Here is a 26,971-nt window from a genome sequence, read left to right as displayed (position 1 = left end):
TAAATTATTTTAAGTTGTTTATTTATTTTAAGAATCATAATTTTTTTAAATTCTTGTAATTAAACATTATTGTAGACGTATTTATGTAAAACAATAATTTATATGCATGTAAAGTATGTTTATAATTAATTAAAAAAAACTATTTTTAATCGAACTTGGGTCCCTTGATTAGCGATGTTAAGGGATTAGATATATTATACCTATACTGAAATGCATTCAATGCTTTTCTGAAAGTAAATGTATTGGGAAATAACCTCATAAAATAATATTCTGGAAATTCAGTCACCAATAGAAAAGCGTTTTAGAGGAATACATACTTCAAATTCATAAACATTTTTAGTTGACTCCCTGGTGTCTTATACCGGTGAACGTTGGGACGTTGGTCTGGAAGCTACAAGACCTATAAAACAATTACTGGATGCGGTTCACCGGACTTCAGGACTGCGCTGATGAATTCGCAAAGGTTCATCAAGTCGCTGTTCTTCACTACAAAGGTGCTTCAGAGCGGGAACCTAATAACCCTGTTGGATACAACATTCACTCTAAGGGCCAAATTGGTTAAGATTTAAATAAGAATGACGTCATCCTTACTTTCTTTCCTGGTATATCTACAAATAACTCGATCGACGTTTCTCGAGGCTAAAGATGTTTGATAATTCTGTGCATCAATGTCTAATTATCATATTCCGAACATATCATATATCATATAGGGAACATTGGAGTTTCCTAGGACACAACCACGTATCCAAAACTATGAACTAAAATGTCTTTGAAATATCGTATATTTCGTATATAGCTTAAAAATTAGGCGGCCGATTCTAAGAGGATCTAAAACTCCTGTATGGGCTAAAAAAATTTCGGATTAAAGGATTATTCAGTAAATTTATATTGTAATGACTTAAAAAAGAACTAAACTTTACCATTTTGTACCACTCTGCAAGCACGTCCATTCTACCGAAATCAGTTATACTTTAGTTGCTGTTAAATTTTGCAGGAATTATTATATCGAATAGGATAAGCACATCGAGTTTAGTAAAAATAATTACTCAACTACAACAAACAAAATCTAGTTCGTTCAATTTCTTCCTTTTGGATCTGACAAAAAGGTGCATTACAAATATTCAATTTACAGTATTACTTATATTGACAATACTATTACTAATATTACTCCAGTTAGGAGAACGAGTCCTTAAAACTGCCATAGCAATAACAGATTACGGTGTGATTCATAATCATAATTGGAAATTATCACCTGTTTGTTCTGCAAAAATTTAACTTTAGCCTAACAATTCGATTTGTTGGAAATTAAACATAAGGCATAAGTTTTTTTTTCTCAGATATTTTAATGTTCCAATATAATTTATATCAACAAGTTATTTTAGTAAAACTATATTGTTATAATTTGCATTATTTTTCGTCATAATCAAAGTGTAAATAAAGGGTGTAATATAACAACAAACATAAATACTAATAGGAAAATTATGCATCACGATTTTCATTATGTTAAAATGTCTTGTGTCAGTGTACTTTTACAACCTGCCCACTCCTCACACTAAAGTGCTTTAAATTTTCATTTCTTTTAGCAATTGAATCCTCCGAACGTCGCTCTCAACAAAAACGGGTACGTTAAGCGTTCCTGCGCTAATAGCAAGCACTAGGACACAAGTCCCCGTACTACTTCATGACCCAGATATGTCGGTGATATTGTCCTACGACTTCAACAGAGCTATTCATACGATGTATGCTAAACATTACCTTTATGGATCCAATCAAGGTAAGATAAAAAAAACAATTTTATATTGCACTCTAACTGTTGAATCGTTTATAGAAGTGGTATCTTAGATGTATTGAATAGATTGAGATATTTTATTATACATTAAAAATTTATCTTAGAGATATAATTGTATGTGAATTAGTAATTATGATTTATAATTTAAAGATAGGGTAATGTTTAATGTAACAAACCCTAACCTACACAAACTATTACTTGGGGTATTACGTTCATATTTAATTTCAAATTTTGTCGAGGTTATTGTTGGCAAAAATAAATAACCTAATTATAATTATAAGTAAATTATAATCCCCATTGACTGTAACGAAAGCTTTTACTTTAATTATTTAAAAATCCACCAAGGGGCCAAAAAAATGGCCAACTCCCTCTGCAATTATTATTTATTTATTCATTTCAGCCATAAAAGGGTATTATTCCTGGAGAAATAAAATGAATTCATACATACATGATCACAGGTATGCAAATACACACATGACATAAATATCAGATTTTTTTAAATTTTACTAATAATTTACCTAAGTTTTTCTTCTAAGGAAAAATAAACTTGCTATGTACAAGTTTTACTGATAAAGTTTGCCACTCAATCCATATTATAATTTCCATTATATTGATGTACTTATATAAAGTTTGTTTGCGTTTTCCACAATTAAATAAAATCTATATATATATATATATATATATATATATATATATATATATATATATATATATATATATATATATATAAAAGAAAGTCGTGTTAGTTACACTATTTATAACTCAAGAACGGCTGAACCGATTTGGCTGAAAATCGGTAGGGAGGTAGCTAAGAACTGGGAGAAGGACATAAGAAATGCATTGCAGCAAATATATGTTATTAACTGAAAGAGCCTGCTCAAATTTAATCAGCTGTTCTTGGTAAACATATATAATGCGAGAATAGAAATATGTTGTTTATATCATTTAATTACTATTTTTAAATTTTTTTAAACCTATAGTTTGAAAGCATAAAGTAAAAAAACTGTATCTTGAAAAAAAAAAACAATTGCCCAAATTTCAAAATGTAAACAAAACAACTGTAAATTTGATTGACACTTTGACAGCTGCTTGTGTCATTTTTCTGGGTTACTCAGTCAAACAAAATGAAATCATGGCTACTGACATATAGATTGTCCTTTCAGTTTTACTTAATAATCAGTCAATCATGAAGTGATTTTTTACCTTTGCAATAATCTGTTGGTTTTTAAAAAAGACAAACAACTTATTACTTCGATTGCTTTCGGTTCGGGTAACTTTGTTTCGCACGAAATTAAACTATTTGCGAGTGTTTGTGAACATTGAGAGGATTATCGACCCAGAAGATCAAATCTGTCTTAACAAAGCCGTAATGCAAGAAGGCTTCGTAACGTTGTGAACAATTCTACTTAAGAAAAACGTGAAATCGGATGACAAGAGCGTCGTGTTGGTATGACCCGACTTCATGCTTCTCAATCTCAAGAGCAACGAGAGGAAGCCCGTGAAACAGCTCGCTTGGCTATGCGAAATCGGGCGAGCTAATCGTACTGATCAACAACTAGATCTAGTTCGACACGCAAGAAGGAATACATCAGCTGTTGATTTGAATAGAGCATCTTTTAGCTATGATTGCACTTACGATTACAGTTCGCATGTATCTGTACTTATTGGTCCAATGGATGGTGTTTGTGGACATTGTAGTGCATTGAAGTTTGTTGGAGAGTCGCTTGGATTGTGTTGTCTTAATAGCAAAGTAAAATTGCCAATACTGACTCCCGCTCTTGATCCATTGCAATCATTGCTTTCTGGAGAAACGCAAGAATCACGACATTTTCTTGCTAATACTCAAAAATACAATAGTTGTTTTCAAATGACATCATTTGGCGCAAACATAATTCAAGAACATAGATTTAATCCGACATTCAAGGTAATTAATGATAAAATAAATATTTTACTTTATTTTATGTATTCTTTAAAATGATTTTATGTTTTTATTATTATTAAGGTGCCTTAGTAGTATACTTTGGCCGTTGTTGGGACAACGCACCCGAGACTGGTTCTGGGACAAACCGTGTGAGACCGAATCTGGACAGAAAATTGTTAGAGAGCGACTAAGAGTGTGAGTACGGGTAGTTAGAACCGCGCCGCCGCGCGAATCACCACGCATGTTCATCGCTGTCCCGCCACCGCCACCACGCGTTGTTACTGTAAGTATGCAAGCAATCGGCACACGCCTCGTCACCGCACCGCGCCGCGCGACTGCTGAACCGTCACCGCCAAGCAATTGGCAAGCGCCTTCGTCAACACCGCGCCGCGCGACTGCTGAACCGTCACCACCACCGCGCCGTGTGAGACACCGCGTGTTGTTTCTATAAGTATACAAACAATCGGTACGCGCCTCGTCACTGTCCAGTCACCGCCGCGCCGCGCGAGGACTCCGCACCTTATTCATCCCACTCACCCACCTTCTTCCTACTCCTCTTCCTTTCAGAGTCAAATGTATTAATAATGCTATCATCCCTCCTTCCACTCATCCCACCCCTCTTTCCTACTTCTCTTCCTATTCTCATCCATCCATACCTCATCCTTTTCCATCGTCAATCGCCCATACAATAAGAGAGTAGCCAGCTCTATAATAATGGCGTTTTCTCCTGCTAGCAAGCAAACAGCATTTCTCAATGCTACGGATGGTCTTCGAAGATCATCAGTCAAGAAATGTCCGAATTGTGGAGAAGAGGTTACGACATCTAACCTATCCCGCCACACCAAAAAAACAAAGAAGTGCATCCATACCTCATCCTTTTCCATCGTCAATCGCCCATACAGTAAGAGAGTAGCCAAGCTCTATAATAATGGCGTTTTCTCCTGCTAGCAAGCAAACAGCATTTCTCAATGCTACGGACGGTCTTCGAAGATCATCAGTCAAGAAATGTCCGAATTGTGGAGCTGAGGTTACTGCATCTAACCTATCCCGCCACCAAAAAACAAAGAAGTGTATGTCAGCGTCAAATCCACCAGCTTATGCTTCTTCCAACGGATTCAATGAAAAACCTCCTTCGATGAAAACAAGTATGTTCAAGGTGTGGTGTTGAAAGTCAGGAACTCCTCCATGTCCGCCCATATAAAAACAAAGAAATGCATGTCCACGTTAGACAGACAAACTCCGGATTTTGATATGTCTATGTTGGAAAACTACGCTGATGCTGTGAGTGACAATCAATTCCAGAACGTGATTGCTGATTTTGATTTGTCTATGTTGCCAGGGTCCTATTCAAATCTCAGACCTGAAGAACAAAACGCGATTGCTGATTTTGATTCGTCTATGTTAGACACTCCAGATTTCTATTCCAAAATTAGAACTATAATTGGCCCATCTACAGCTGACGCTCCAAAGTTTGAACTACCAGTAAAAAGAATACACTCCGATTCATCGAAAATTAAATCAATACTTGGGTCCACCACCATTTGAAGTTCCGGATAAGTCAGACTATTCACTGCATTACACCATATAGTCCTTTATACAATTCACCACTACATTTCCCAGAGAGTCCAACATACAACGTGCTTAGTCCGACCGATGTACGTGCTCAAATAAAACCCCAGAAGAAACCATGTCCAAAATGCAGTAAGGAAATAACGGTTTCCAAACATGGCTCGGCACCAAAAAATCTCAGAAATGTGCCAAAAACCAGCATGGTATGACATATAACGAACGTCTGAAAAAGATGGAAATCAAACCAGCTCCTAAAAGTAAAATGTGTTGGATTTGTGAAACACCAATAGAGTCATCCAACTGGAACCGTCACAAACAATCGAAACGTCATATCCGTTTGTCAGCACTTCATGAAGGTCCTCGATACAGGAGTGAAATATTACCCATTACGAGACTGACACCAGACTGCCGGCACCTACTCCAGACATCAACATGCTGGTAAAGAAATGCCCAAAACGACCAAGGGAAGTCAAACAAGTACCGAAGGTCAATACAAACGATATAGCTCTTGAAGCGATGATCCGAAAACCGACTAGACCGCAAAAGATTACTACAGGTGTGAAAAAGATTATTAGTGAGACATCGACTAGTACAATTAATAGTGAGAATTCGATTAGTCCTACCATGGAAGAGAGACAGCTTCTGTCTGAAACAGAATCACCTTCAACACCTCATCTGGTTCCGGTACGTACTCCAGAGGAGTCACAGACAATACTTGATGAAATATCAGAAGTCCAGTCGGCATTCACGGGAAGATTGAAAACGTATGTGATTATGAACAAACGTGGGATCAAAGATCCAAAAATGTTTCTTGAGATATGCAAACACTCGTTGTTGACAAACTTCAGGAAGCTGTAAAAGAAAAAGAATCTTAAGGTAAACATGGTTTATCATGCTGAATTCAAGAAAATAATAAACGATGTGGAGGTGACTCAAGTCATGAACTTTAAAACAAAAAATGAAATTCTTTACTCGACAACGTCTCTGTCTGACTATTATAACTCAGCAAAAACTTAAGATGTTGGTTGAGATGGAGGAGTTTGAGGCAAACGGTTCTCAATGGTCACTAAAAAGTGTGAAAGACTTGGAGATCAGAGTCAACCGATACGTTCCTTTTCACGGATCCAGCTATGTGGTTCTACCAAAACAGATTCAATCCAAAAAGGCTGTTATTAATGTAAAAAACGAAGATCAGAAATGTTTTATGTGGTCTATTCTGGCAGCTTTACATCCAGTTAAGGTTCATCCAAGAAAGAATCAGCAATTACGAACCTTTCAAACGAGAGCTGCTTCATGCACTAGTAACTTGCGAAATGCCCCATGAAACTTGATGATATAGCAAAGTTTGAAAGACGTAGTGGAATTTCTGTTAATGTCTATGCTTATGATGACAAGTTCGATATATTCCCGCTGAGAATAACTGATAACGAGATGGAAAAACATGTTAATCTACTGTTTATCAGAGAAAAAACAAACACTCACTACTGCTGGATCAAAGATATGTCCCGTTTGGTTAGTTCACAGATCTCACGAAATGGACATAAGATGTGGATATGCAATAGGTGTTTGCAACACTTTACGAGAGAGGATTTACTCATCAAGCATAGAGAAGACTGTAACACACACGATGCTGTGAAATTGGAACTACCAGAGCCAGGAACTGTAATTAGATTTAAAGATTTCAATTGCTCAATGAGAGTGCCCTTTGTGTATTACGCAGACTTTGAATGCTGTCTAGCACCTATTTCAACATGTCAACCGTGTAAAGTGGATTGTAATGGTAATCATCAGTCGTTCACTATCAAATATCAGAAACATAATGCCATTTCCTTCTGTATGTATGGGGTGTCAGAGGACGGCTTTTCCAAACCACCGATTAAATACTTTGGAGACGATGCTGCACATGTATTTGTAAAATCATTGATTGAGGAGTCGATAAGGATTAATGAACTTTTACAAGAGTGAAGCAATAGTCCCCATGCAGTTGATGACAAAAGAGCAACAGGAAATGTTTGAATCTACTACTACGTGTCATATCTGTGGAAATTTTCTTGGTGATGATCGTGTTAGAGACCATAACCATTTGAGGGTTTGTTTAGAGGAGCAGCTTACAACAAGTTGTAACATCAATTTCAAAAAACCTAGGTTCATTCCTGTTTTCATTCATAATTTAGCAGGTTACGACACTCACCTTTTCATTAAAGAGTTTGGTAAGTTCGAAAATCGCATATCATTGATACCCAACAACGAGGAGCGGTACATTTCCTTTACGGTCAGTGTAGAAGGTGGAATTGAACTACGATTCATCGATTCATTCAAGTTCATGTCACAAAGTCTCGATAGGTTGGCAAAGAATCTGACTAGATCTCAATTCAAACACATCTCAACATATTACAATGGTAAGGACCTCAATTTATTGCTACGAAAAGGAGTGTACCCTTTACGACTACATGGACAGTATAGAAAAATATAGTGAAACATCACTACCTAGTCAAGAAGAATTTTACAATAGACTGAATAAACAACACATAACAAATGAAGATTACAAACATGCGTGCGATGTATGGACCGCCTTTAACATTCAGAACATGAAAGAATATACAATGCTATATAACGAAACCGATGTCTTGCTGCTTGCAGATGTTATGGAAAACTTCAGGGATGTATGTCTCAATACATACAAATTAGATCCTGCATGGTAATCTCACAGCACCTGGGTTGGCTTGGAACGCAATGCTAAAAAATTACAAAAGTTGAACTGTCCCTATTGACTGACATCGATATGGTACTCATGGTTGAAAAAGGTATTCGTGGTGGTATTTTACAGTGTTCTCATCGATATGCGAAGGCAAACAATCCCTACATGAAAGACTACGACAAATCGAAACCAAACACAACTACCTCATGTACTTGGATGCAAACAACCTGTATGGGTGGGCAATGTCTGTAAAACTACCATATGCAAACTTTCAGTGGAGCAGTACAGACATCGATGTAATGAAAGTTAGTGACGATTCACCCACAGGATACATATTAGAAGTTGATTTGGAATATCCTGAAGAACTACACGACGTACACTCTGATCTACTCTCTCGCTCCAGAACGTAGAGTCCCACCAGGATCGAAAATGGCAAAAGCTTCTGACAACTCTCTCTATGGCAAAGAAAAGTATGTCGTATACACTACAAAAATTTAAAGCTTTATTTGAGTCTGGGTATGAAACTAAAACATGTTCATAAGAGTTCTTAGTTTCAGTCAAAGCAATTGGTTGCAAACCGTACATTAATCTGAATACCATGGAGCGTACAAAGGCGAAAAATGATTTTGAGAAAGACTTTTTCAAATTAATGAACAACTCAGTTTTTGGAAAAACTATGGAAAATATGAGAAATCGTGTGGACATTCGTTTGGGTACTAAATCCAAATTAGTGGAAAGATGGGTTAGCAAACCGAACTTTAAGAGTCGAACCATCTTTACAGAAAACCTAGTTGCTGTACATTTTAGTAAGAAAAAACTTTTGTTAAATAAACCTATTTACGTAGGTATGAGTATTCTAGACATATCAAAGACACTGATGTATGATTTCCACTACAATGTAATGAAAGAGAAGTATGGATCTAACATAAAAATGGTGTACACCGATACCGATTCCCTGATATATGACATCAAAACGAAAAACTTCTACGAAGACATGAAACATTTAATTGGATTATTTGATACAAGTGACTACTCCCAACCCCAACCAATATGGGCTTCCCCCACGTAAACAAAAAGTTCTGGGTAAAATGAAAGATGAACTTAATGGTCGAATCATGCGAGAGTTTGTAGGACTACGATCCAAGATGTATGCGAGCAATATAGAAGACAACCATTTCATAAAGAGGTCTAAGGGCGTGAAAAAAGCTGTAGTTTGAAAATGAAATTACCTTTAGCAACTATAAAGACTGTTTGTTTTAGTAACATCGAGCACTACAAAACGATGAATACAATTCGGAGTCAAGCACACAATCTCTACAGCGTAGAACACCATAAAGTGGTACTTTCATCAAAGGACGACAAGCGTTTCGTACTCGAAGGCAATATCCGAACCCTAGCATGGGGGTCATTATAGAATATGCGAAAACTGTTAAATTGTAAATGTATGTAAGAGAACATACTATGGAAATTCAAGTGTATTGCAAAGATAAATTCGAAGACCAATTTTTACCTAGACCGTTACGGTGTCTTATTGTAGGACCGTCTGGGAGTGGTAAAACGAACTTGTTATTGAATTTCATTTACAACAAAGATGGAGTTCCGTTCAAGAATCTATACGTGTTCAGTCGTTCAATAGAACAACCTGCATATGTAGATCTGCGTGAACAATACAGTAGATTAGAAAAAAACCTTAGAAGACAAATAGCGTTTTTTGTCTATTCGTCCTGTCAAGATCTCATTTCTATCGATGACTGCAAACCAAACTCACTTGTGGTATTTGATGACTGCCTCCTAGAAGAGCAAACTAAAATCAAAGACTATTTCATTAGAGGACGTCATAAAGGGATTTCTTGTGTCTACCTGAGTCAGAGCTATGGTCGAGTTGATATGCAGGTCATACGAAACAATGTTAATGTGTTGTGTCTGTTTACAATGAACAAGTACTATACAAAGAGAGTGTTCCAGGACTTTGTAGGTTCTGACATGACTTTCAACCAATTTGAGGCTCTCTGTTTTGAGTGCTGGAAAACACCTCATGGGTTCATATCTATTAATACAACAGCTAAACCACAAAAAAGGAAATACATGTGCAATTTAAAAAGGAAACTAAGTGTTGAATAATACTTCGTTGTAAAACGTGCCAGTATAAACGTAATTTGACGTTCATTAAAACTTAATTTGACGTTCATAAACGTAATTTAACGTTCATAAACGTAATTTGACGTTTAAGTATAAACGTAATTTAACGTTCATAAACGTAATTTGACGTTCATAAACGTAATTTAACGTTCATAAACGTAATTTAACGTTCATAAACGTAATTTGACGTTTAAGTATAAACGTAATTTAACGTTCATAAACGTTATTTAACGTTCATAAACGTAATTTGACGTTTAAGTATAAACGTAATTTGACGTTTAAGTATAAACGTAATTTGACGTTTAAGTATAAACGTAATTTGACGTTTAAGTATAAAACGTAATTTGACGTTTAAGTATAAACGTAATTTAACGTTCATAAACGTAATTTAACGTTTAAGTATAAACGTAATTTGACGATTAAGTATAAACGTACGTAATTTGACGTTCATAAACGTAATTTGACGTTCATAAACGTAATTTGACGTTCATAAACGTAATTTGACGTTTAAGTATAAACGTAATTTGACGTTCATAAACGTGACTTGAAAGATTTGAAGAATAACGCTGTATCTATTACTATAAGTATACAACATGGCGAATAAACTAGATGCAAAAGAAGCAAGGCGACTTGAAAAAATTCAGACTGTTTTGGCTGCAAAGTTCAAACGTGCTGAACAGGATGAATTAAAAAACTTCTCAAACAAAAATACTATATCATCAAATGCTAATGAGACGTCTGCCAATCGTAACATATCAATAACACATGATCGACCGCTCACTGTTTCTAAAGCTAGAAAGTTGGATGAGTTAAACCGGAAATTACAAAGTGAGTTTGCTCAGACCCATTTCAAAGAGTTAGAAGATGTTCGTGAAAATGAGAAAAAGTACGAACCAATCACCAGAGCCATTAGGGAACAACAACATAGAGAATTGAAAACACAAAAGATACGTAGTCAAAACCGTATGAAACAGTTGGTAAGATTTCAACCTCAAGCATCAGATCGTCGAACGTTTGAGGATGTAGATTACGATGATGAGCCAGAAGTACAACCTCAAGAGCAATCGATGAAACAGTTGATGGATTCTAAAGTAGTAACACTTGGTTCTCTAGGAGCCCGATACCTTCCAAAATCCAACGACAAACAGTTTGGTATTTTGGTACGATGAAAATCTAGAGCAGCCGATGATCGGTTCCGAACCGATTACATTTGATTATGATGACATTATATTAGTCAGCTCTCAAAGGAAATACAAAGGGACTGAGGGTCTTTGGAGATTGTTGACGAAAAACAATATAGTAGAGAAGGATCTGTACACCGATGAAGACTGGAACTCTTACAAGGACATATTGGTGAGAACAAACTCGCTTTTCCAAAGAAACAATCCCAAAAGTGGTCGTCCCACCAAATCAAGTCAAGGACTAAAGTGGAAAAACATATGATAAAACCTATTTGGGATGAGTTGGTGAATGGAAAAGTGGCAACAATTGGTTCAGGGTTAAAGGTTTACAATGAAAGTCCGGTCGAATATAGGTACATAAAGAACTTCAAAGACCTCATTGACAGGTTACACTACATTCAAGCTCAGGAAGAAGCTGGGAACAACAACTTTCATAATGAAAAACTGTCTGTGGTTGATTTCCTTCACGATGAAATGGAAGACCTAATTGCTACACCTAATGGGTTGAAGTACCTAGTCAGATGTTTGTCTGTTTTGCCTGAACATGTTATAGAAGGTAAAGGGCTTTTGAACGACATCATTAACAAGTTACCATTCGAGTTACATGCGCCCAAGAACTGGAATCTTGATACGTACAACTACCGTAGGCCCGGCACCCAGCTTGACAAGAGACTTGCTAGGGGAGATAAGGGAATTAATCCCCTCGATGAAGCTTGTAAGAAGCATGATATATGGTATAGGGATCATAAAAACACAGAAGACAGGTGGGAGGCGGACAAAATATTACAAAAGAAAGCTTGGGAGAGGGTTAACCTCAGATGATGCTGACTTGAATGAGCGTATGGTCGGTCTAGCAACAACAGGAGGAATGTGGTTGAAACGTAAACTCGGTATGGGGTTAGGAACTTCAGGATGTATCTACCCATCAGATATATAAAGCAATGAAAGCAAATATTTTTACCCTATATATAAGAGAGGATATAATAGAACAGTGATCAGTGGTAAAACCCAGTGATGGATGGAGAAACTGTATATTGAATTTTCGAGCGGTATAGCAAGAAGTGAGTATAGAACTGCAATGCCAGTTTCAGAGCTCAACTTCAATGCACCCAACAACAATACAACATTCAAACTGGATCATGGAGACGCATTTTATGATTCACGCATAATGTACCACATTCAAGGAAAGTATGTGCAAAAATCTGATGGATCTGATTATCAAACTAACTCTACCGTCAAACTGGTAGAACAACTTCGCGGGCCTTCTTGTTTTCAAGAATAGAGCTGAGGAAACACAATACATTGATCGACACAGTAGAACTCCCCGGCATCACCAGCACTATAAAGGGGATTGTTAGTTACAGTAACACTGAAAAACAAACACTCTCAAGTAGTGGTTTCTCATCATCGTTTACAGGAGGTGGGAAGTTTGAAGCACTCGGCACACTTGGGCATTTAGGATTAGGGTTCTTTGACCACCTACGTTACCCGATGTACAAGGGAGGTTTTGAAATCACATTTACTAGGAATGAAGATAATGATGCGTTGTTTCACTGGAAAGGGGCAGGGTCCACAGCAACGGATCCTGGTGATGGAAAAATTGTGATAGAGTCGTTTGTGTTACGAGTCCCCATAGTCGATTATACCAGCACTTCCAAAATCCAGTTAATTGATGGTTTGAAACATCTGAGTGACAAGGATGCTTTAGTCTACAAACTTCTTTCAATGGCAATGCATCGACAAAAGAGGGGTGTTCGGTTCATCGTTCAGCTTCGATATTACAAGTGTTTACAGAAATGTGTACAATCCTAGATTTGTTATAATCGCACTTCAGACAAACAGAACAAACACCCAGGCAAAAGATCCTAGTAGATTTGACAGCTGCAACATCAAAAATGTGTCTGTGAAAATTAATGGAGAAAGGTACCCTCAGGAATTGCAGAATTTTGATATTACTAATGGTATATACAGGATCATGTACGATCAGTACCTAGGGTTCCGAAAAATAAACTTCGGAGACAATAACGTGTTAGTAAACCTGAAAGAATTTATTGATAACTCACCTTTGGTTTGTAATTGACACACATCTACATCAACCAACAACAGACAGATCTCGAAGTGACATTCAGATTGAATTAGATTTTGTAAAAGCTATTGCATCTCCACAGGGTAGCAGCGGCACCACAGCATATGTTGTCGTTGTATCTGAGGCACATTTCTCATATGACATTACTCGAAACATAATCAAATTCCTGTAAAAACAAATAAAAAAAACAACAAAAAACAAAAAAAAAAAAAGTAAAATAAAAATGTTTTTTTTTTCATTAGTAGGCGGTAATTATTGTTTTCATGTCAGTGTTTTGTATATAAGAAAGCGTATAGAATGGAAAGTCAGCATAATTATACAGTGTTCGGCTATCCGAAGCTCAAAAACGTAAGCTTCGTACAGCGTACAAAAGACGGAAACCTACAGTAATCAGATTATCTAATGAACAGCTGTCTCACGGAAGTGATCGTATACTTCTTTCTAGAGAGCAACACAAAGCCGTTTCTAGAGCCGTTAAGAACAAAAAAGGTTTACAATTGCTTCTAAGTTACAACCAACTCGTATCTAATAAACAAGGAGGGTTTTTTGAAGGAAATTATGGAAATGGTGGATTCGTCAGTTCCTGGAGGTAAACGCTTCATCTCTCCATTAATAAGAAGAAAGGTGGCTCCTTTACTGAGAGAAAAAATTTATACCTTGGTTAAAGAGTTTAGTCGATGAGGAGTTAGACACCATTATTGAAAAAGATCCTACGGGTAGAGGGTTGAAAACGATGTATTGGTCGGAAGCTTGATGCATTGAATAAAAAAAAGAGATCTTCCCGCTGTCTCTTAGTGAAATAGAAAAATTAGCAGGTATATTAAACATTAATGAGTTTAGAGGTGTTTTCATGCGACAGTTACTTCCAGACAAACCTACAAATATCGAACATGGTATTGTAAATCTTGGTGACCTTTCATCTAGTGGTACTCACTGGACGTGTTTATGTGAAACGTAGTGAAAAGAAATTCTATTTTGATTCATATGGCGATGTCAATCCTCCAATAGAAGTAGTCAGGTACTTGGGGCCAAAAGGGTTGGTTTATAACTCAGAGCGTATTCAGGGGTTTGACGATCCTCCTATCTGTGGACATCTGTGCCTGGAGGTTCTACGACGAGATTCAGCTGGTGAGGACTGGGAACATATTCTTCGTAGTATAAGAAAACAATAAAAATGCATGGAAACCGTGGTTTTATTTTCAACAGATTTGGAGACGAAATTGAAATTGGATCAATACCAACTCAACCCAATTCAGACCCTTCTCCTGACGAGATAATTGAGCTTGCAAGTGATGTATCAAAAGTCTCACAAGATTTATTCGAAGTCAAGAAATTATTGGAATCGCATTTGGTAAAATCGGAAAAAATAATAAATGCGATCGAGATTGTCCCCACTAGTACCGTAAATGGTGAAAAGATATGGGGCAGCTTCCTACTGAAAAACCACCAGAGAATTGGTCAAGTGAGCAAAGCAGTGGAGCCATATGATGTGGGTTGTCAAAGTTCAATTGAGTGAATTAGAAGGCAAGATATACATCATGCAGAAAAAATTCAATAACGAAATAAAAAATATATGGAAAGAGGTTTTGAAGACTTCCATGATGGTAGCAACTTCATCTAATACTTGTATAGAATTATAAGTATATAAAATCTGCAACCATGCCATTACTCAAACTAACTGGAACTGAGTCTGTACTGACTCTCCATCTAGAACACCCCATCCACTTGGATCCAAACGCAGAGTATTATATGGCTCTTGTTGGATTTTACTCTGAGAACAACATATACAACTTGTTGCAACATGCAAAAGTCTATTTTTGGGACTTGGAAATACATTTCATTCCGAAACCACTGATACTTCAATGCGGTTACTGGACCATTGAAAAACTTGAAAAGAGTTTCAGAGATTACATACAATCGTTGAATCTTAGTGTAAATTCTAACGATTTTAAGATCTTTAAAGATGGTGACAAAATATCAATTAATTCTCCAATTAAATTCTACTTGGATAAAACCGTTAGTGATCTCTTAGGTTTTGAAAAATCGGATGCAACAAACTTACAAAAGAATCGTCTTACTTCAACTCAAATGAAAATGTAATTGCATCGAATCCACCGAATCTCAGAGCCGTTGATGTCATCGAGATACACTGCAATATTGTCAACAACAGTCTTGTCAATCATGATGTTCACTCTCACAAACATTTGGAGACATCAATCCTCTACTCCTTTTCCCCTAATGTACCACACGGCTACAAAATATCTCAATCACCTCAAGAAAAACATTATATACCTCTTCGGAGCGGTTTACGAAAGATTCAACAGATCACAATCACACTTGTAGACCAAAACAACCAACTGCTCCAGAACAACCATGTAAACAACATCGTCTATTTAGATCTGATCAGTAAATCACAAACACATACATACTCACAATTGTGGTAAATAAAAACGCGTGGTGGCGGTGGCGGGACAGCGATGACATGCGTGGTGATTCGCGCGGCGCGGTTCTGACTACCCGTACTCACACTCTTAGTCGCTCTCTAACAATTTTCTGTCCCAGATTCGGTCTCACACGGTTTGTCCCAGAACCGGTCTCGGGTGCGTTTGTCCCAGGAACGGCCAAAGTATACTACTTGCCTTAATAAAATTTTTGTCTCAATTACATAAACTTTGCTATCTTTACAGATTCAAGGTCAAATTTACCATCGAATTGGATCATTGCTACCAGTTGTGGATGGACAGTATAAATTCCTACAAATATAATTTATGGGTAATATGGAGGAGCAATTTCATCGCCGACATGAGATCAACACGGCAACGAAAAGAACAATTCTTTCATATCTTCAGTGTTTTGTTGATGAACATCATGCTTTGATCAGGCTCTTTAAGACTGCATTGGAGCGCATGTCAAGTGATGATTACAAAGTTGTGATAAGAGCAGACAAACGACCAGCTGGAACACATGAACGCAGATTCAATGCCCCAACGATAGATGAAGTTGCCATCCTGGTTGAAGGTGAAAACATGGAAACACGCAATATTGCTCTTACACGTCGCGATACAGGGCATCTGCAAGAAATATATGAAACACACCGATCGTATGATGCACTGCAATATCCACTGATGTTTTGGCAAGTATATGATGGATATCATTTCAATATCAAGATGATAAATCCATTAAATGGTAAATAATTTTGTGTATAAATGTAGCTTTGTGAAGTTTTAGTTAAAATGAAAAAAAAAAAAAATTCTTGGATGTCAACTAAGGGATTAGAGGCTAATTCTTTGGAAAATATTGAGCAAATAATAATTGATGATTCATTAATGAATAATTTAATAAATATATTTTAACCTTAACTTAATTAAATGTTCTCAAAGATACTGTAAATTTCATATATATATATAATATGGACATGTTCACTAATTTGTCCTCTTTTTTCAGGTAAAGAGACTAACAAGAAGCTTTCTGCAATGAATTTTTATGAATACCGTTTGATGATTCGTCAAAATGCAGATAACTATTTGTTGCGTGTTCGTCGGCTGTTTCAGCAGTATTGCGTTGATATGTCTGTAAAAATCGAAACAGAGCGTCTTAATTTCATTCTGTTGAATTAAGCCAAACTGAGATCAGAAGAGTGTATCCATTTGCGCGATGCAATTAGCCCTGATGGAGATACATCAAATATTGGTCGATTGACTATCCTGCCAGCGACATACACAGGTAGTCCACGTCATATGCATGAATATGCTCAAGATGCGATGACATATGTTCGTCATTACGGTAGAGCAGATCTGTTCATTACCTTTACATGTAATCCAAAATGGATAGAAATAGTTCAAATGTTACTTCCTGGTCAAACATCAAGTGATCGGCACGACATCACAGCACGTGTCTTTAGACAAAAGATCCTGACTCTGATGAACTTTATTGTAAAGCAACGTGTTTTCGGGAATACTCGATGCTGGATGTATTCAATTGAATGGCAAAAACGTGGCTAGCCCCATGCACACATTCTGATTTGGTTGGTATAAAAAATTCAACCAGACCAAGTTGATGATATCATATGTGCTGAGATCCCTGATACTGAAACAGATCCAGACCTACATGATTTTGTAATCAAGAATATGATTCATGGTCCATGTGGCGTTATCAACCCTGAATCACCGTGTATGGTCAACAGTGCCTTCTCAAAACGGTATTCACGAAAATTAACGGCAGAGACTATTACAGGCAATGATGGCTATCCTCTATATCGGCGTGGGTCAATCGATGACAATCAAACTGTTGTAGACGAAAAAATGGTAGAACTATCACAATAAAAGTGAAAGGTAATGATTTTGTGGTCGACAACAGTTGGATTGTTCCATATTCACCACTACTTTCCAAAACGTTTAAGACACATTGCAACATTGAGTATTGCAATTCAGTAAAATCAATCAAATATGTCTGCAAATATGTTACTAAAGGAAGTGATATGGCAGTTTTTGGAATCCATGCCTTCAACACCTACGATGAAATCATGCGTTATCAAGTTGGTCGATATGTAAACTGCAATGAGGCAATTTGGCGTATATTCTCATTTCCTATTAATACACGCCATCCTACTGATTTACATTTGTCGGTTCATCTTGAGAATGGTCAACGAGTGTATTTCACCAAATCAAATGAGGTCCAACGTGCTGCTTTACCTCCAGCGACAACATTGACCAGTTTTTTTTGAGATTTTTCAGAGCGATCTGTTCGCACAAACTTTGCTATACTCTGAGATGCCACAATACTATACTTGGAACTCTTCATCAAAAAAATTTCAACGTCGGAAGCAAGGCGATGTGGTTACTGGCCATCCAGGTGTACGTTCAACAAATGCTCTGGGTCGTATTTACACAGTTAATCTGAAGAATAATGAATGCTTCATTTTGCGATTGTTGTTGGTAAATGTCCGAGGGCCAACATCATATGAATCACTAAGAACAGTGAATGGTATAGTGGTATAGTGTGCCCAACATTTCGTGCTGCATGCCAAGAGCTAAATTTACTAGAGAATGATAATCATTGAGACATGACAATTGCTGAAGCGGTTATATCTGCAAATTCAAGTCAGATACGGACATTATTTGCTATCATTATTTCCACATGTTTCCATCAAATCCACGTGACCTGTGGAACAAATACAAAGATAACATGGCAGAAGACATTTTACATAGGCTTCGTGTTAGTATGAGAAATCCCAATCTCGAAGCTAACGAAGAGATTTATAACAAAGCTTTAGTCTTGATTGAGGACATGTGTTACCTCATGTGTGGCAGTATGTTAGTTAAATTGGGAATGCCAGCACCAAATCGCGGTATGAATGACGCATTTAATCGGGAGTTGGAGCGTGAAGTTGAACATGATTCAAGTGAATTAGAACAATTAATTCAAACAAATGCACCCCTGTTGAACCCCCAACAAAAGGAAGTTTATAGTACATTAATAAAGGCAATTAGTGATGGAATTGGTGGGTTATTATTCTTAGATGCCCCCGGTGGAACTGGAAAGACATTCCTAATGTCATTGATTTTGGCTACTGTTCGTGCAAGATCTGATATTGCAGTAGCAGTTGCTTCTTCTGGGATAGCAGCCACATTATTGGAAGGATGTCGCACGGCTCATTCAGCGCTGAAACTGCCTTTGAATCTTCAAACCATTGAGCAACCAACGTGCAACATATCAAAGAACTCAGCAATGGCAAAAGTTTTAGTAGCGTCAAAAATCATTATCTGGGACGAATGCACAATGGCCCATAAACGTGCATTGGAAGCACTTGATAGAACATTGAAAGATCTGCGCAATGACAAGATGTTTTAGAGGCACATTAATTTTACTGTCTGGTGATTTCCGCCAAACACTGCCAGTTATTCCTAGATCGACTGCTGCTGATAAAATAAACGCTTGCCTAAAATCATCAAATTTGTGGAGTTATGTAAAAAAACTACAGTTGACTGCTAATATGAGAGTTGAATTATTAAACGATCCATCTGCTCAAAATTTTTCTAATCAGTTGTTGACTATTGGTAATGGTTGTGTTCCTGTAGACCAAGAAAAGTGGATTGATTTCATTTCCATCCAATTTTTGCACCTTTATCTCAAAAAAAGATGAACTAATCAGCAATGTATTCCCAAATATCAATACTAATCACAAAAATAACAATTGGTTGAGTGAGCGAGCAATCTTGGCAGCTAAGAACAAGGATGTGGATGACTTGAACTTTTTAATTCAGAGTCAAATTTATGGTACTCTGCAAACATTCAAATCTATTGATTGCGTAACAAATGAAGATGAGGCCACTAACTATCAAACTGAATTTTTAAACTCTTTGGATGTGCCCGGCTTACCACACCATAATTTACTTTTGAAGGTTGGTGCAGTAGTCATAATGCTTCGCAATCTAAATCAACCAAAAATTATGCAATGGAACGCGTTTGGTTGTAAAAGAATTGATGATAAATATGAATCATGCGACGATTCTTAAAGGAAAATTTAAAGGTGGGGAAGTTCTTATTCCAAGGAGTCTGATGATTCCTACCGATATGCCTTTTGAATTTAAACGAACTCAGTTTCCGATTCGTCTTGCATTTGCCATGACGATCAATAAATCACAAGGCCAATCTTTTAGCGTTTGTGGACTAAATTTAGAAAATCCATGTTTTTCTCATGGACAACTATATGTGGCATGTTCACGTGTCGGCAAACCATCTGCTTTATTCATTCTTGCACCTAATAACAAGACAAAAAATGTTGTATATCACAAGGTACTCGACTGAAGAAAGAGAATCAATATTAATAAATTAATGTATCTGTGGCTTTGCTGCTTATTGCGATTTAAATTATTTTAGATAACTTACGAATTGTGTTTTTTATTTTGTGTTTCTATTTAAACTTCAAATTAGTTGTGAAGGAAAAAAATTACATAGGACAAAATTTGATTTATTTTTTTCTTTTTCTTTTATTCTGCACATTTCAAGCACCAATTGTGGATGCTGTGGACCCTTTAAGGCGGTACGAAGTTCGCCGGGTCAGCTAGTGATCAAATAAAAAAAAATTCCCTTGCTGCCTTAAGGTAAAAGGAAGTAGTAAGTAGTAAAAAAATAAGTGCAGGATCATACAGGTTTAATTAAATGCTAAACAGACACACAAAGAAACTACTTGTATGCTATTTTAAGCAGGTATTACTCCCCAATATCACAATAGATAGTGATGGTTTTTATTTACCATAACACATTTTTTAAACTTCGATGGATTATGAAGAAAACAAAATATCAAACATTCAGTTATAAATTAAATCACTAATGCTACGTTTATAGATATGAAATCTAACCTCTTCCTCAGCTGGAAAACTATCATAACAAACGTGTAGGTTAAAATACAAAAAATCATCGTAGACCGTAATGACATGGACATATGAGGAATCACAACAAATATGGTTTATGTCATCTCCACTTAAAGGAAGAGATAAGATTTAGTTCTTGAAACGTACTGTTTATAGTATAGCTAAATTATTCTGGAAAAATCCTGTTTCTAGAAAAATATAATTGCCAGTTGTATGTATTCAGATAAGCACCAAAAGGTTAGTTTGGAAACGTACATACTACACTGCAAGATAAATTATGGTAGTGTGCTTTATACCCTATATTTCACTTTCGGTTACTAACCTTTTAGTCAATCAGAACCATTCAGTCATGACAGCTCTAAATCCCTCAATATGTTACTCTGCCAATTAAACAATATACCTTTAAATAGCTTTAAAACCAACACAATTGATGTTTTACTGTGAGCCATAAGCTATTTTAATGCCAAATATAGGTTCCTCCAAGCTAAAGTTAAAGTTAGTCCAAGTTAAAGCCTTATAATAAACCATAACAAAGAACACACAAAATGAGTTAATTGCAAAACACCCATTTAGTGCTTAGAGCGTTAATGTTTAAAAGGATGCCAACATATCAATAAGGCCACGAAGCTTTACACTGAGCCCAAATAGAGTAACCCCCATTTTGAAATTTAGCGAGGAATAAGCCCGGAGCTTTCTAAGTCTTATTTATATTTAATACTTAGAAAGTTTTTGCGGCATAAAGAAAAGCAGTAGTGTAAAATAATATAATATGCGTTTTATCCGGTTTATTCAAAATGAATATCTATGTCCCTTTCATAGAACATGGCCGAAAGAATTAGTAGTAGAATTTGTTTTTTAAGTTTATTACCACATGTCGTCTTAAGTAACTTTGTGCCTTTGTTTTATCTGTGTTAGTGGACCCCAGTTTCCAACCATTTACACCTCAATTCAGCCACGTATCGTTCAAAATGCCGCACTCTCCATTGTTAAGCCAATACAGTGATGTTGATCCCAGTATTTTCTGTGAAAATCACAACCTAACCGGCTGCAATACAACATTCTGCGAGTGTTTATACGTCATGGAAGTGCCCACTAACAGCAATGTGGAGCTTATCCTAATTGACTTAGGTAAACCTACTTTCCAACATATATTTTTATGATACCTACTTAATCAGTTGATAGTACTTAGTCTTAGCTTAAAACGGGAAAACAGTAACTGTAGTCTACACTAGATTGTAGTGTTACTTCATAGATAACTACTGCTGCTAGTTTGTGTTTCGCCAACCAAACAACTGTTAGATTATGGTAAACATTATAGTAATTTATTCAACAATACAAAGTTTCACACTCTGTTTATTTACGTTTGTTTCCTGTAAATCAATTTTTTTTTAATTATTCAATTTTTAAAACTCGATAAATACGTAACATTCTCGGATACAATATAGCGTAATATGGTATATTATGTTAATTCAAAATACCTTTAAGTCAGTCCACCCATTTTCCTGCAAATCAAAATTGTATTTCAGTCTCTTTAGTTGGTGTCAACTACACCTTTTATCAAGGATAAAGGATAACAAAGTTTTTATTTTGTGCTAAGATATAGGCAAGAAGTGTGAAGTCTGGTTTAACAAAAATACCGCAGGAAAGTGGTTAAAGGGTTCATGAAGGTGCAAGATTCTAAAGGGAAACATCTGAAAGCAGATATCTGAAACTTTAGCTTTATCCTGGTTAAAGACCAATAAGGCGGCTAGGATTTGGATCCGTAATTGAAAGCTTCTTTCTCTCATGGAAAACTTCTGAATAACAATAACTTAGGAAAACGATACCGTTTAGGTATTTATGTTTAAATTGTACTTTTGCAACAGATTTTCTTTTTGTAAGATAATTCGATTTTATAATAAATTAGTGCGTTTTATGTAATACGCATGGTTAATTAGTAATTATTAAATGTAAATATTATAATGAATGCATAAAACTCTTAACGTTGCAGACTTAAACGTAACACAATGCTTATGGACAAACAATATTGTTATGTTTTATTCATCCATGGTATAATTATAATCCAATATAATATAAAGAGGTGGAACATTTTAGTTGAAAGGGAAATTCGTTTGCAATCCTCACATAAATATTCGTTTATTTACTTCTTATACAAGGAGTAAATGAATAAAAAAAACTCAAAGATATAATTACTCTACATCGTATCTATTGTGTACTCAAATTTCTATAATTTATATTTTACAATCAAATATTATAGCTGTTATGTAACGCTTTACATTTTCTTTCTTTTTTATTTCATTAACTACAATTTAATTTAATAAAAAGCCTCTTATGACTAATAGATTTGAACTATACTCATGTTAGCTGCTTTCCGGGATACATCTAATTGTTTCCGAAAAATTCTTTAAAATCTACTTATGTCACAACAAAAAATTGTAATCAGTGTGCAAAAACTTATCAATTTAAAAATAGCAGAAAATAGAGATGTTCTAAATTGTATAGCAAGACTACTTTTTACAGTGTGTGTGTTAATATCTCAAGAGTTGTGTATTTTATGTTTTTTAATTCCTTTTACCTCGACTAAATCTCTCAAGGTGTACACTTCCTCGCTGTGATGCTTTTTAATTGCACGGATAGTACATCTAAGGGTAAATAAAGGTTACTCATTAATTACACGTATTGTTTAATAGAAAGGATTATTTTTTCATTAGTATAAACACATATTTTTCATTTTAAAACCTTACTCAGGATATCGGCCAATATTTTACAAAAAGAATTATTCCAGATGGTCAAGTCCTTCTCAAGATTCGCGCTTAGTAACACAATTTGCGATTAGCTTTAATTTATAAGACAATAAATAATTTAAAGGAACGTTAATGCAAGTAAATAAGGTAAGGCACAATTTAAATGTTAAATGTTTCAATGTTGAGTAGTTATATATCAAGTTTTACATTAATAGCTAGTCTCAAAATAGTAATTTGCCCACAAAATAATTGAGAATTCGCTACTACAAAGGTTTGGCCTCTCGCAAGTTTTGGATTTAATACTATACGTTGGACTATACTATACGTTGACAGCTCAGTTTATGTACTGACATTTTATAGATTGTGTTCTCCAACATCTAATAAATGTATACCCGTTCAATTTCAAGGAAAACCTTTCAACGCCAACCACCCTATACACTTGCATGGCTATGCCTTCCATGTAATAGGAATGGATCGGCTGGGAGAAAGTGTAGACGAGGAGTTTGTCAAGAAGCTGAACAGAGAAGGGCGGCTTGTAAGGAACCTCGAGAATCCTCCCTTGAAAGACACTGTAACAGTTCCTGATGGCGGTTACACGATTATCAGATTTCATGCAAACAATCCTGGTAAGAATCATCATTGAATTAATCTACCTTGTGGTATACAAACGGATTAGTAAGAACGTCTGCATGGTAAAGTATGAAACAAATTGTATAACTGATCATGCGTTTCAACACAATCAAAATACATTTTAAAATTGCTTCGGCCTAAAATAATTTACAATTTAGAGGCAAATTCCAATCAAAATACTAATCTGATAAATTAAAGCAATGTTAAAATTGCATATCAATTAAAAATCAAGGCAACCAGATGGGTTAAACCTTACATGATTCTCTTTTCCTCCTTATATAAACTTTTTAGTTCTATGTAAACATTTACAAACATTCTACATACAGCTGATTGTCTACGTAATCTTGTCTATTGTATTTATTTTTAAAAATTATATTTTGGTTATTTTTTTAATTCTTGGTTTAGTTTCTGTTTCGATGTATTATTAAATTAGTGTGTTTCTGATGAATGGTACTGAGAACTCAAAAATTGAAATGAAATATGAGCACTGGATTTTCTGTTTTTGTTTGAAACTACTTAGAAGTGTAAGCATATATACGAGTATATATATTTAAAAAAAGTAAATATACTACGATAAATGTTGTTTTATAATTCTGAAAATGTTAAATATCTATTACAAATATACAACTAATTGTGACCAACGTTTTTCAATGATAAAAAAGTTTTTTTATGTCTCCCTGTATGTATGTGTGTCTGACAGTATATCCGTCCGTATGTCTTCGCGATATTTCAAAAACCATTTGACGTATAAACTTGAGATTTCGCATAAATCTTGATATCTATAAAACCAGATTTGAGTTACATTGTGGTGCATGTTAATCCTGGAATTAGTGTAAGAGTTTGGGAATATGTTTACATGGGTCTTACGGGTTACTATGATGGAAACGGAACAATATCAGAATAAATAAATTAGTATGCAAACTGAGTACAACACTAATACATTTTTAAATGCAACATATTAACATATGTGGTCTACCAACTGAAATACCTTTTGATGATTTTACGTGTGTACTTTTTTCATAGACTGAAAATTAAAATATTATTAGAGTGGAAAGTTAGTAAATTAAACAAACTTGATATCAGCACAAACTTAATATGTTATCCCCTCCCTAGCTTACCGGAACATTTATTATTGCAAAGCTCTTTTTTAAAAATCTAAGTCAGTGAACAATACATGTAAATGTATCATGTGGTAAGATATATTGAGTAAGATTTCATCTTTACACTTTCATTTGGAACCATATGTACATTTTATTTATATGTAAACATAAACTAGAATTATCTACATCTGTGATTGTCCTACCAAAAACATTTGGCTGATCGTCATTGAAACGTATTACTCACGGGCTTACATAATAACTATTTTTTATTCAAAAAGATGTAAATATATTTGTAAGTTTGTATGTTCAAACTTGTCTGTTTCGTGTTATGTTAAAAGACATCTCGAAAATAAATAATCCGTAATTATGAACCTTAGCATGCATTCTGATAAAGTCTGCCCACGACATCTTAATTAAAAAAAAACATAATTATGTGTCATATAAATAAGCTTATAGAGCCGCACTATTCTTCCGTCAAAAAATAAAATCTATACCACGAAACCAATTTGACCAAGTTCCAACGGGCTGTGAAAACCGGCTAAACCTCTCAAAAAAGGCCCAAAGACAGTCATTGAAAATGTGTTCCACTGTCTTAAAATTCGATAGCATAACGTAGCGAGGGCTATTTATCATCTGGTTACCATGCATTGCATCTGTCTAGATTACATGAAAGTTTGATACAAAGTAAATTAATCTTCCAAGAAATATTCGGACCAGCCAATGCAGTCCTTGGATTGTAAATCAGAAACTTGTTTATGATTAAATATTGATAATATTAATCAGAGAGTTGTATCGTAAAAAAACATTCATTGCAATAAGTAGATTAAAAGAAAATAACATAATAAATATTATTTCTTAAAATTTTACAATTACATTCTTGGTACTGGTTTTCCGTATTTGTAAATGGCATCGAGTTAGTAGTTAAAATTACTGTTAGCTGTAAAATAATACATATGTTATCTAAAAATTAAGAGAACATTAATCTGTTTTTGTAATTTTTAGGTTACTGGCTGTTTCACTGTCACATAGATTTTCACATGGAATTGGGGATGAATGTGGTATTCAAAGTTGGAAAACATGAAGAGTTTCCCCCCGTTCCAGACGGATTTCCAAAGTGTGGAGATTATAAAAATGACAATACGAAACTAAATTCTTACAGCTAGTAGCTTTTTGTTTGACAAAAACTATGAATGTATTTTTCATAGACAAAATAAATAACTTTAAAATTACCAGAAAAATTATATATATATATATATATATATATATATGTATTTGTTTTTACACACATATATATATATGCATATATATATGTAAACACAGACAAACTTACAAATATATTTACATCTTTTTGAATAAAAAATAGTTATTATGTAAGCCTGTGAGTAATACGGTTCAATGACGATCAGCCAAATGTTTTGGTAGGACAATCACAGATGTGGATAATTCTAGTTTATGTTTACATATACCTAAAATGTACCTATGGTTCCAAATGAAAGTGTAAAGATGAGATCTTTCTCAATATATCTTACCACATCATATATTTACATGTATTGTTCATTGACTTAGATTTTAAAGGAGCGTTGCAATAATAAAAGTTCCGGTAAGCTAGGGAGGGGATAACATATTAAGTTTGTGCTGAAATCAAGTTTCTTTAATTTACTAACTTTCCACTCAAATATTATTTTAATTTTCAGTCTATGAAAAAAGTACACACGTAAAATCATCAAAAGGTATTTCAGTT

General features: G+C 35.2%; 1 protein-coding gene across 1 annotated transcript; it reads left to right on the top strand.

Annotated features, from left to right (window-relative positions):
• Window positions 1-340: 340 nt before the first annotated feature.
• On the top strand, window positions 341-26,413 carry LOC124372393 (laccase-12-like; the record flags this gene model as incomplete). The annotated part of the gene is given in 5 exon segments (XM_046830789.1): window positions 341-405; window positions 407-557; window positions 21,645-21,884; window positions 23,908-24,126; window positions 26,233-26,413. Coding segments are annotated over 5 exon segments (836 nt in total), but the record flags the coding sequence as incomplete, so codon positions are not given.
• Between the last annotated feature and the right edge of the window lie 558 nt (window positions 26,414-26,971).

Source organism: Homalodisca vitripennis, unplaced genomic scaffold (assembly GCF_021130785.1).
Source record: "Homalodisca vitripennis isolate AUS2020 unplaced genomic scaffold, UT_GWSS_2.1 ScUCBcl_3079;HRSCAF=8363, whole genome shotgun sequence".
NCBI classification, from domain to species: Eukaryota; Metazoa; Arthropoda; class Insecta; order Hemiptera; family Cicadellidae; genus Homalodisca; species Homalodisca vitripennis.
This window is presented reverse-complemented; position numbering and strand designations above follow the sequence as displayed.